At 41.3% G+C, this 12,717-nt stretch overlaps 2 protein-coding genes across 4 annotated transcripts in view; one reads left to right on the top strand and one right to left on the bottom strand.

The window, feature by feature from the left end:
- The window catches only part of LOC140242119 (probable ATP-dependent RNA helicase DHX34), a 31,074-nt gene extending 27,459 nt beyond the window's left edge, over window positions 1–3,615 (top strand). For all 3 annotated transcript variants that reach the window (XM_072321883.1, XM_072321882.1, XM_072321884.1), the window contains exons 27-28: window positions 744–898; window positions 1,349–3,615. In XM_072321883.1, coding sequence (XP_072177984.1) covers window positions 744–898; window positions 1,349–1,524 — 331 coding nt within the window. In that variant the 3' untranslated portion in view covers window positions 1,525–3,615. The remainder of the gene's footprint in view (window positions 1–743; window positions 899–1,348) is intronic.
- Window positions 3,616–4,001: 386 nt separating this feature from the next.
- Window positions 4,002–11,741, bottom strand: LOC140241577 (uncharacterized). The gene is made up of 5 exons (XM_072321311.1): window positions 11,167–11,741; window positions 8,151–9,304; window positions 7,063–7,761; window positions 6,517–6,611; window positions 4,002–5,776 (listed from the first exon to the last, which is right to left on the bottom strand). The coding sequence occupies exons 1-5, from the start codon at window positions 11,478–11,480 to the stop codon at window positions 5,141–5,143; spliced, it is 2,898 nt and encodes a 965-aa protein (XP_072177412.1). The 5' UTR covers window positions 11,481–11,741; the 3' UTR covers window positions 4,002–5,140.
- Window positions 11,742–12,717: the final 976 nt, after the last annotated feature.

Below are 12,717 nucleotides of genomic sequence, written 5' to 3' on the forward strand. Positions count from 1 at the left end.
GGTGGAAGAGCCTAAAAATATCCTCTGACATTTTTTATTGGTTATAAAAAAGATTCATTTCCAGTGACGGATCCAGAGAGGGGCACACTGAGCATGTGCCCCCCTTTATTTATCAATTTTTTAAACAAAAGAAATAAAAGAAAAAATGGGGGGGCGCACAAACCCCCTTTAATTTTGTAAAGGCGCCTCCCCTTTACGGAATTCCTGGATCCGCCCCTGATCTCAGTGAAGTTCATGAATACCACAAGAGGAGTTGAGGTAAATTGTGCAAGTATACTCTGTACGATACAGGATGAAATACTTCAAATCTGCAAATGCATCCTTTTTACTATTTAATTGCCAACAGATTGAAAAAATATAATTTCTTACAAAAGGAGTCTGTCAGGATAGTTGATATGATTGATGAATACTGTGAAACAAGGAATGTTCGTGTGCATTTTAATTTCGTGAGCACCAAGATTCTTGAAATCAAAATGCAAGCAAAATTTCTTGTCTACACTATATGCATTGAATGCCAGTGGCAATTTGCGAAAATTTCATGCCTAGAAGAAGGCTGTTGGCTCCAATTCAAGAAAATTTCGTGCCGTGAATATATCATATTTTACAGTACATTTTGATGCTTGTATCTAAAAGCTGACTTCAAGAGTGAAAAGTTTCATTATCTATTTTGATATTGTTACTGTATTGTTCACATCAACACTCTGTGTATAACCACTCCAACATACCACCCTTACTCCAACTAGCTTAATGGAGACAGTCGCATCAAGTATGGAATCCAGCTACACGGCTGTCCTGAGGAAGCACTGGACATGTCCAACCTGTGAGAGGGGCCTGGTGGTCACACTGGTAGAACGACTCCAGCATGAGGCGGAGTGCTCGGCTGGCATCTCGGCAGAAGGTGATGAAGGGAGGATGCTGATGAGTGGGGTGCGGCGAGGTTCCCTGGACTCTTTTAAGTGGAGAGTTGATGAAAGTGAATGTGTCACACCCAATTGGCTCTCGGTAACTTTCCACAAAGAAGGTCATGGGAATCTTGCTGCATCCCACCCTGCAGAGTTAAATTTGATGAGAGTGGATTTGTTTGTCAAGCCTAGTTAAATGAGGGGGGTGGGGTGGGGGTGGAGGGATGGGGTAATCTAAAGCAGTGTGGTCTCTGGTTTAGGATCAGAGTGAAAAGTAACACATGCCAAATGTGGGATGAGAGACCCTCTGATGTGTGGTATTTGCCTGTTGATGGGTAGTAGTTCTATTTTAAACTGTCTTGCACATTTATTTAGGACTAATATTTCCAAGCAATTAACCACAATTTTTGTCTTTATCTTCTTCTCTCTGTTCTGTGATTACAAAGACTCAGAGAATCTACTCCAGCTTGCCACTCCCAGCAGCAGCAACAAAGTCGGGATGGAGTCGCTGCGCCGACAATACGACTGTCCCGACTGCAACGAGACGTTCTCCTTCACGTCGTCGGAGATCATGAAGCACAGGAGAGCACATGCCAAAGAGAAGACAAAGGAACCAGACTGAGAGACATGAAAAAAAAAAAGAGAGGCTCTGCACATGTTTACCAAGTTGACGTCGACATAGGAGGGGCTCATTCCATGTTTGAGTTGACCTTGACAAAAGGAAGAGACTCCACCCCTTGTTAACAGTGACATTGATAAGAGTGCAATGAACCCATCAGGACAGCAAAAGTTTTGTTAAAATTGATCAAAAAATGGAAATGTAGATATGTGGAATTTGTGAAGTTCCATATTTTCCCCAAATACATGTAGTAATGGCGCTAACAATCACAAATGCAATCTTCCCTAGAAGTCTGTTTTAGTGATGTATGATCGATTGTATTAATCTCTCAAGTGCAATTTTTAAAGCTAAAAAAATATGTCAATCATATGTAAAAACAACAGCAAATGTATGCATATCTTGGTGTCCTCACATGTGAAAAAAATTACCATGGTAATGTGACACTGCCTCGCTTCTTCCTCAAGTGCACCCCTCAAACAAACCTCACTAGCTAGCTTCACATTATGTGAGACAGCCTATCTTGAGAAACTAGGTTTACGATAACAGATATGTCTCACAGAAGATACTAGTTCAGATGAACACCCTATAGTAAAATCTTATGAATCAAAAACTGGATCTGAACTCACATCATGCGACATTTCGCATACAAGGACCATTCTTCCAATGGAAGGACCCCAGAAGAAGCCGATTGTTATTTTTTCAACAAAGCATCACATGACGGAAGTTCAGATCCAATTTTCTGATTCATTTAAAGAATTTTGGGGGTTATGCTTCGAATGGATGAATCATGATCTACATCAGTTTACCAGTACTAGAGTATGAAGAAGTTGCAGTGCAGCTTGCAAAATGTTCTCACACATTCAAACACTAAGAAAATATGAGTAAAGTGATTCAAAGAGCCTAACTTGAACACCATGTGATGTAAACTTCACTCTCCGTCCAATGGAATACACTGAATTACAACAACTGTTGCATTCATTAGTCCATGGGATACAGCTCTTTCGGGGGATCTTCAAAGGTGGTAACCGTTGTATAGAAAAACTAGATATATCGCTACGGCTACTGATATGCCTCCGCCATAATGCATGGTTCTCCTAATAGGTCTATAGTACAATATCTTGACAATGTGTGATGACAGTTTCACACAATTGGCAAAGTATTAAAATGACAGGTTTGACACAGATGTGCTGAATGTTCACTTTCCTAGAACTAGGTTCAATTGGATGAATGATTAAAATGTCAGAGTGCAGATTTTTTGGGAACTGATGATTTTTACTTGACTTTTGACCCTTTTATAAGTTTATGCATTGAGTAATTTTCAAGGTATTGAGAAAAAGTATAATTTCAGTATCAAATGGGAAAATAGCATTATCTAAACCTGACCTTTGACCTTTGACCTCACAGTTCCAAAGAGAATCACTGTTAGGTTAAACATGCATAAATATGTAAGTTTCATGATGATACCTTGAGTTACTTTCGAGATATGGAGGAAAAAGTGCAATTTAGCACTTTCACTTGACCTTTTACCTTTTGACCTTTGACGTTTTGGCAAGAAACTTCCCCAAAAATATATATTGGGTAATACATGCCATACATCAAGTTAAAAAACAAAAAACCTTCAGGTATATTGCATTTGAAGGAAAGTAGTAATATTTTGAGGAGTTGACCTTGACCTTTGACCCCCTGACCTTTGACCCATGACCCCCAACTTCCCTAGATAATCACTGCCCATCGGTACAAGCATATATACTAAGTTCCATGAGAATACCTTGAACCATTTGCGAGATATGGAGAAAAACATGAAATTTCAATGTTTTTTTTCACAAAATAACCTGTGACCTTTGACCTTTGACCCTGTGACCCTAAAATCCACACAAAGTATTATCCCCCAAGGATATACCCTCATACCAAGTTTGATGTAAAACCACCACACGGTTCTTGAGATATCGACAAAAACAAAACGGGACGGACGGACGGACGTACGGACGGACATACGTACGGACATACGGACAGACGGACGACCCGAAAACATAATGCCTCCGGCCACTTCGTTGCGGAGGCATAAAAAACATGAAATGCGTCTTGAATAAAGCTTCAGTTATTTAATAATATACTGGAATTCAATGATTTCTGTTATGTTTTGTTTTGTTTGTACAGGGTCTGTATTTGTCATGAAGGTTTGAGATGATTATGTTAGCTATTAGCTGATGATGTGGGGTGGGGGGGAATAGTTATCTATAATGCCCCATTCCTTCATCTACAACAGTAATTATTACAGCCAAAGTATACAACTAATTCAAGACTAGAGAGCTTTCCAGATGCAACAGAATCTAAGTGAAAAACATTTCTTTTCAGCTGTTCTGCTAGTTTGCATTGTTCAAAGCATCCCCTTCCCTTAACCTACCAATGCTACTTATAACATCCAAAGTACAGTTAAGTGCGTATGCTTTCAGTGCAAGAATGACAAACTTTTCCAGATGTGGGAGAATCGGAATAAAACATTTATTTTCAATTGTACATATGCAAAGTTTGAACAACAACATGTACAATTTATTCAAGCAACACAGCTACAATTACATTAAGATTAAATGTTCACAAATCAATTATTTTGTATTTCATTGGCAAATCAGGTTTGAATATGCCTTTTTTCATGGAAAACACAAACACAAAGAATTATTTTGTATACATCAAGAGAAAAATAACAAATTAGCAAAACAAAATAAAAGGAGAAATGCATGAAAGACACAGAAATTTCAACTTTCTTATTTTCACTGACATGCAGTCAACTTTAACAAAAGTCAACAGTCTTTTTTTAAAGACAATGCATTGATTTATAATTCGGCGCTATCCAACACCTGCGTCACGCTGTCGGACATATTATTTTCTCCAAGTCTAATGGATAATAATATTATGCCATCGCTTTCCCCAGTTGAAATTACTCTGCTGCTGATGTGTGTAGTTACATACGTATATGGTCAGAAGCCTTTTTTTTTTTTGTTTACTACACCTATTACCCACCCCTTTTCCTGACATTGATAACGTCATTGGCACTTCATACTCTTCTTCTTGTAAAGGAGATAAACTTGTTAATGATATAGACATTTACATATTCTTATACAATATTCTCATAAGGTCACAAATATGCAAGATGTGTCCTTTGAGGACTCAAAAAAGAAAAAAAAATGATTGGCAGCAGCACTTTTCTTTGCAACCATATAGGCACTCAAAAACTGGACTAGCTTTGAACTTCATCTGAGGAATTCAGTTCCAAGAAAAACGGTACAATGTATATACATTTCAACAGAATAAGAAAAAATCTTACAAAAAGACAACAGCATTATCATTATGTGTGATTAACAAGCATCAACAAGTAACGCTTCAACATTTTGTCAGAAGGAATGCAAATACTAATCAAAGCTGGCTGTAATCAGCCGCGTGGAATCAGCTTGGCAAACATTAGAATGAGAGGTGTCAAATTGGCATAACGACTGCCAAACATGGTTGATTCATGTGATCCTATTGGCAGCCAAGAAGCTTCTGTATAGGGAGAGGTTCTAGACGCCGAGTTACAGGTTGTTATGTTATCCCACTTCAGAATGTTATCCCGCTTCAGATTTCTCTAGGACGGGTTGGAGTTCACAGGTGTCGGCTCAGTCGTAATCTTCATGACTCGATCGAACAGACGCTCGCTGTCGTCGTCCAACGGCGGCACCGTCAAGCTCGCCAGGAGTCGATCCGGCGTGCTGATGTCGCACGTCGTTGTCACTGCCTGCTCGGCGTGAGGTTTGGAAGCTTCTTGTTTTTCGGCATGATGCTGCGCCTCCTTTGGCGGCTCGCCGACGGCCGGGGAAATGTCGACAGGGGTCACTCCGGGTGCGCCAAAGGTTGGGGCAGGGGTGCTGAGCAGCGCTGCATCCTGCATCTTCTTAGAGCTCGTCGCGCTCTGTGGACGTGAGGTCGCTTCCGGAGCGGATGGAATCGAGGTGAAGTAAAACGGAAAGGAGGTGTTGATCACACTACCATCCAGCTGCACCATTTGCCCTCCCTGGGAAGGAGTGGTGATGGTAGACTGAGTCTTGCCGTTGTCTCCGGAAGCCTGCTGGAACTGAGTCGGCAGGTTGATGGTGTTCAAGGCAAGGCTAGAGACCTGCTGAGGCATGATTGCCGTTGGTGGTGCGACGGTGACAGGCGTGAGGTACACGTATCTTCCATCCTGTTGCTGGACCTGGTTCACGGTATACAAGATCTGTCCACCCTGTGTTCACAGTAATCAACATAAAAATAGACACTTTGTGATACATACGCAGTTAGAAGGTAACGTTCTCTACACGTAGTGTGTACAGTGTATCCCATACAGTGAGATCTTACGGCGTGAAATTGATGTCAATATCCAGAAAAAGATTCGATTTCTTTCGGCTGCGTTTCAATAGTCATCCAAAATGCTACTGAATCGGGACGCACTCGTGGCAAATTGCACTTATGAATCCTGCCTGTTCACATCTGGATGTACCAATGAGATCTTAAGTGGCAGGGCTTTGAATGGGAAACGTGTACAATGTAGGCCATCTTTAGTTTCAGAACAGTCACTGAATCTTGACGGCCCATTGCACGCTACATGGTCAAGTACCATTTTCGAACCTGGAAAAACATATACTGTTCAAGAACAAATTGCTAGGACACAGTTGTACTGCATGCTGTTTTAAACACTATTCAAAATTGGTCACTGGATCTTGCATACCGAGCCTCATCAACGACCTGGGGGCATTTCATGAAGGAACTTGTCGGATAAAATATCTGACAAGTCTCTTTTATCCGACAAGTTTTGAGAAATTCTTTAGTCTGATTGACTTGTCGGATATAATTGACTTGTCGGACATTTTATCCGACAAGTTCCTTCATGAAATGCCCCCCTGAAGACAAGAAGAAATGTCACTTTAACAATAAAATAAAAGGATTACTTGATCAGATAAGTAGAAATAATGACGGAAATCTTACCGTTTCTACTGGGCTTCCCGCCATGCCAATTTGTGGTGTACTGATCGATGGCACAGTGGAAGCGACAGCTGTTCTGTTCTGTCTTTGCCCTTTGACTTTGGGAAAAATGACATCAAACGTACAATTATGATAACTATTGAAAGGCGTTTGAGTTGTATGTGTTGTTATATGTGTGTACATAGGGCCTGTAATGGGCAATTGTGTAGTTTATCGGTAACATCATCATGACAGCTCTACATGCATTAGAAGAAAAATGGTGGCCTTGATTTCTACTTTGGAGCATTTTGACGACTTTATGATTCTTTAGACGTTGATATTTATTCCTAAACGGTACATCATTAACCAAATTTACACCCTCGTATTGAAATCTTAATATGGTTTCGGGTTGTTTCCCCCACTCATCAGTGACGTATGTAAGTAACATTCATTTGTAAAGTGTATAATATGAACGCTTCATGGTAACAAAACACAACCCTCCACCAGTTGATAAAGCTGTCTTCTACGCTTTGTACATAGAAGCAGGGAGGGATTTTCTTATTACTGTACCTGTCTTGCGTGCTGTTGTTGCTTTCTTGCTGACTTTTGCCTTGGCTCGATGATTCTGCCCTGACTTAGCTAAGTCGTTCTGTTTTTCGACAGACTTCATTTGGCCGCTGGTAGCGGACAGTGTCTGGACACTCTGGACAGGCGTCGTCTGGCTGCTTTGGCCGGGCATCGTTGAGTCACTGAGGGCAGAAACCGTCTTGACACTCTGGGCCGACACCGTCTGGACATCTTGGCTTGGCACCGTCTGGAGTTTTACAGCCGACATAGTTTGGACATTTTGGGCGGACATAGCTGCATTATTCGGAACAGGAAACGCTTGGTCACTCAAGAGTGATACAAATGAGACATTCTTGACAGGCATCGCCTGGGCAGAAATTGCTCGGTTATTTTGAGCAAACAGGGTCTGGTTATTCTGGTCAGAAATGGCTTGATTATTCTGGGGAGAAATTTCTTGGTTTTTCTGGACGGAAACTGACGTGATATTCTGGGTAGGTATTGTTTGGCTGGTATGCATAAGCGTTGATTGGCCACTGGGATTGGACATCGCTGGGCAGCTTGTGACGGGCATGGCAGGACACAGTATCTGCTCGCCGTCGGGCATCACAAGCAGCATGTGGGTGGCGGGGCCTGGTGGTGACGTCGATAGTGTTGTCTCTCGCTTGTGGCGACGTTTGTTTGGTCGCGGCTGGTAAGTCCAATCTGTGGTTTACAAAATACAAATAAAAGATGGGCGAAGGATGATAAAGCAATCTTCAGCACCATCATATATGTCTGAATAATACAAGAAACGTACAGGTCACGTTTAGCAACATAAGCGAAAGTGTACATTGTCATGGCAGAACACGCATGATGATGTTGCTGAAAATGAGACATATCGAAGCCTTTAAGGATGGCCACACATACTATGAATCGCGTATGCAAAAAAAAAAAAAAAAATACTTGAATGTGATATAAGCAAAATACTGCCATTAAAAGTTCTGTGTCGAGTAGAGCGATGATAACAGCGATACACAGAGAACACATTCAAAACACAACGAAAACAGATGTATACGACAAATACGCATAGAATATAGAAATGTTCCACTTACCTGGGTAGTCTTTCTTGTGCTGGGCCTTCAGCTTGTTTGCCTCGTCAAAATATCTCTGTTTGACATCATAACTAAGGTCGTTCCACATGTGCCCCAGTTGGATGCTGATCTCTGCATTCGTCATCCCCGTGTTCTGCCGTGAGAGAATGAGGCGCTGCTCGCGCGACCAGATCATGAAGGCATTCATCGGCCGCTTGATCTTCTCGCCCTCTCCTACGGGTTCTTTGTCGCATTGCGACGAGGTGGTAGGCGTTGGTGGCACCTCGATTACGTCCGTCGCTGCCTGAGATACTGTCACTCGTGTATTCTGCTTCGTAGAGGTTACAGAAGTTGGCAAGGTGGATGTAATACTTGCCGAAGGTTGCGGTAGTACTGTGACAGATGCAACAGAAACTGGAGTAACCTGGCACGCCTCCACTCCGACAGCAGCTTTCGCGGTTGGTGCGGCTTCCCCCGTGGTCACAGTCATCGGCGCAGATAGGGGAGCGACGCAGGCTGACACCTGAACTTTAGGTTTTGGTGTTTCTTCCAACGATGAGGATTTTGTTTGTGTTGTGACAATCCTGACTTCATTTGGAGCAGCGTCTGTCCCAGAAGATTGTGTCACAGTCGCGAGGGTATCTCTTCCGAGTAGGGATTCCCTGAGTTTTGCCTTGACATTTTTGTTGAGTAGCTCACGCACCGGCGCGCCAGACTCTCTACCAGCCCCGTCGGACGAAATCTTGCTGCATGAAGGAGTCTCTTTAGCAGATTCTTTGACTATTTTCTTTGGCCCATCGTTTCGACTCTGCACCCGTGCTACTTGGGTAATTCGTTCAGGCACAATCACTGCAGGTGATAAGGTGGGCAATTCTTCGTTAATGACCAAACGACTAGGGCTATTTGACGTCTCTGTCATATCCTTCTGTAATGCGTTAGGTGGGGTGGATGCTATGGCAACCTTTTCCGCATCTACTTTCTTCTTCGGAATTTTTTTCTTACTGTCGCTTTTCTTAAGATGTTGGCGGCATGGGACCCCTGCAGTTGCCGATCGCAGGCGGCGTTTAGTGGGCAGAACAGATCGCTCGTGTTCTTTTGATCGAGAGCTTTTCGGCAAGCTGTCTCTTGTCTTGAAGACCTTGGCAGGCAATGGAGAAGGTCGTTCCTCTTGTGACCTTTAACAGACGTGAAAGGTGAAAGAAGAGTTATCAATTCAGGTAACAGCGGTCTGGACTTTTTGTGTGTGATTCCAGGAACATCAGCTAATTTAAAACTGAGAATATGAAATTACTGTATGATTTTACTCTGATATTAACATTTTTGTGAAAATATCAAATTATGAAGAGTTTCTGTTGTATTGCAGACGCATACACATGGCAACATGAAAACAAAAGAGCGCAGTGCAGAAGTGCGTGGATTCAGATCACTTTGGGAGTTCTCAAAGGTGAAAGTTTTTGATTAAGTTGAAAGGAAAAGGTAGAAGCGAAAGAATGTAGAGATGCTAGTAAGAATGAAAGAGAAGGACCTGAAATTCATTTAAATGAAGCTACATGTACTTTGAACACGAAAGCGGCCTGAACTTTGACACTACCAGGGCCTGAAAACTGGCATCCCTGAAGATGACATAGACGAAAAGGGTAGGGGAGGATAAAAAAAGGTTACACAAGAAAAAGAAGGAAAGGAAGAAAGAAGAAATCAACGGGCGAATTAACAGAAGGAGTCAGAAGATGACTAACAGGAAATGAAAGTAAGTGTTTTGATAGTATTTTGTTAAATAAATCATACTTATCTTCTTTATTGCTCTACATTTTCGACTAGGATCTTAAAAACGTTAATTGCTCATTAGGCCGAAGCACTTTATAGTACTGCCTGTTCGATTGATATACCATCATTTTTATCATTGTGCGGTCATAGCAGATCTTTCCAAAGTTAAGATATCTCTCACTGATACACAATGATTTTTTTTATTGTTATTATTATCATTATTATTATTATTTTTTTTTTTTAGGGCAAGGCTCAATCACTCCAATACGTAAACAAGTAAATTTAGGTTTTGAGACTTTTACAATGCAAGTCGCACAGTTCCAAGAGCGCTCAGTTCAGTTAAATTTATTCAGATTATTCAGGTTAACCAGATGTTCGGGATACCCATGCAACTTGAAAGAAAATAGCCCGTCTAGGCGTCGTGTTGCTATTGCCATTGGATCGACTGATTTATAGACCCTACAACTTTAGTACAAGGGTAAACTAAATCATATCGATTACCGTCCCTTATCTTGCCTTTGAAAGCGGATGAAATTAGAGGGCGTCTAGATTCTATATGTTACTAGTACAGTAGTAGTATATGCACATGACTCTCGTTCTCGGCCCATACGATAATTTGAAAGTCTTAGAGTGCTTTGCGTTATTATTTGAGTAGGGCATCCCAAAATGTGTTCTAACGTTAGAACAATCTTATAGAAAAATAGATCTAACTGTTTAGATAGAGGGCCTACTCGTATCTGATCTGGGCTTGTTCGTTTTAATGTTTGTTTGGTGTTCAGATCAAAATCCCCTTCAAAATATTTTCTTACAGACCAAAGATTTGATACGATGTAGAATTTAGAAAAATTAGACGTCTTCGATAAACCAAGAAATTTTGCGTGCACATGCAATTTGGAAATTACAATCTTTTTACTGTATAACGTTAGACCTGTTGAACGTAACATAAAACATCTGTAAACTAGAAATCCTAACACTAACCGAATTTTTGTGAAGGACCCAGTAACGTTAGAAATACCCTAACGTTAGATCTAGAACGCTTACACTGTCTAACATTAACAGTTAACGTTAGATCTAACTACAGTTAGGCAATAGGCCTAGTGTTTCTAACGTTAACAATAGTTCCAGAGACCCGCTTCTACGAAATCTTGAAAGACGTTAATGACCCTTCACTGGTAGAATCCTATTATTAGCCTATATTCTACTAACGGTTAGGCTTATCTTACTAACAGGTTTTTATAAACGTTAGAATCATTAGATCTAATGTAAAACTCACCTCGACCAAGTCTCGCTGTTCTCTTCATTGCTTCCCTTCACTGTCTTCAGCTTTCGTTTCCGTGGGTTTCTAATGTTAGATCTCTTTCTGGCTGTTGCCAGTGTTGGCAGTGATTTTGTTGTTGCAATTCTAACGTTACGTCGCAGTGACCGCGAAGCAACGTCTAATTTTGATACGTTCTCGACATTCGTCTGACGTAGTCGTTGTCGTGCCCTCATCCTCTCTCTCTGGCTTCGTGCATTTTCTTCCTGAACCCTTCTGAGGATTTTTGATTTCAGAGACTCGTTCGCCGATCCAATATTCCGGTTAGGCATAACGTTAGTTATGGACGTCAGTTGAAAGCAAAGATTACAAAGCGAACGCGCTTTGATAAAGATAATCGGAACTGGAAGTTCTAACAAATCGTTAGTTCATCTTGACCAACAATGTTATCGGCTGATGGGTTTGGAAGATGTGCGTTTTATAGCTTTTTCCGTCGCCATCCGAATCTGGATCACCGTAACACCGAGGTCTACAAGTGACCTACAACTCGCTGCGGATAGATTGTGAGCAAAATAATGAAATGCATGTCGTTGTCTGCGTTTCCATACAATGGCAACAATAGAATACGCGCAAAGGTACCTACGTAGGGATCACAGCAATAATGGAGCAACAAAAGCATGCGCGTAGTTAGGTTGTTGACCAACGCGTACAACCCATGACTGACGCATTATTGACCTAACCTACATTTCCATCACATCTATGTAAATAACCACCATTGTACTTGAGTATGGGGTCAGTTTCATGTCGAGTACGTATCGTTAGCAGGATGAGCCTTATAGTATACTGAACACAAATTGTTATGGGAGAGCAGGGCGGGGGGGGGGGGTGGTGGGGGATAGAGTGGGGAGAAGTGGAACAAAAATTGTAATTTGATGCATTTTGTCGTATGAATTTTCTGATATTAAGAATGGGGCACTCATGTCTCGGACCCAAAGATTACCGATGTCTAGGCCAGTCATGATGGGTTGTTATTATACCTCATATTCCTGAAAGGCCTATTTTGTGTCGTAGGCTACCTAATTGATTTAAAATAAGGCTTCAGGGGGGTGTTTCATAAAGCTGTTCGTAAAGTTACGAACAACTTACGAGCGACTGGTGATCAGTTCTGATGTGCTATACTTATCAGAATTTCCATAATTCAGCACAAGAACTGATCACCAGTCGCTCGTAAGTCGTTCGTAACTTTACGAACAGCTGTATGAAACAACCCCCACTGAACGGGGAGAAGTGGGACATTGGTTGTGGTGAAGAGGTACAAACAGTAACTATGCCTATAGGCTAGACACAATACAAACATATCATATAATAAAGTGTGTGTGTGTGTGTGTGTTTGAATATTTACACATGAAAAGTTTCATCTCAAAACGTGATATATCCATTGATGGTCACAATTATTGTGATGGTAACATCACAGTTTAGCTAATTTTCGCAAAATCTTTTAATGCAAATTATTGGAACTCAAGGCCTACCATGCTAAAAATGCCTGCTAAAGCCGTACGATGAATTCAG

Source organism: Diadema setosum, chromosome 18 (assembly GCF_964275005.1).
Source record: "Diadema setosum chromosome 18, eeDiaSeto1, whole genome shotgun sequence".
NCBI lineage: Eukaryota > Metazoa > Echinodermata > Echinoidea > Diadematoida > Diadematidae > Diadema > Diadema setosum.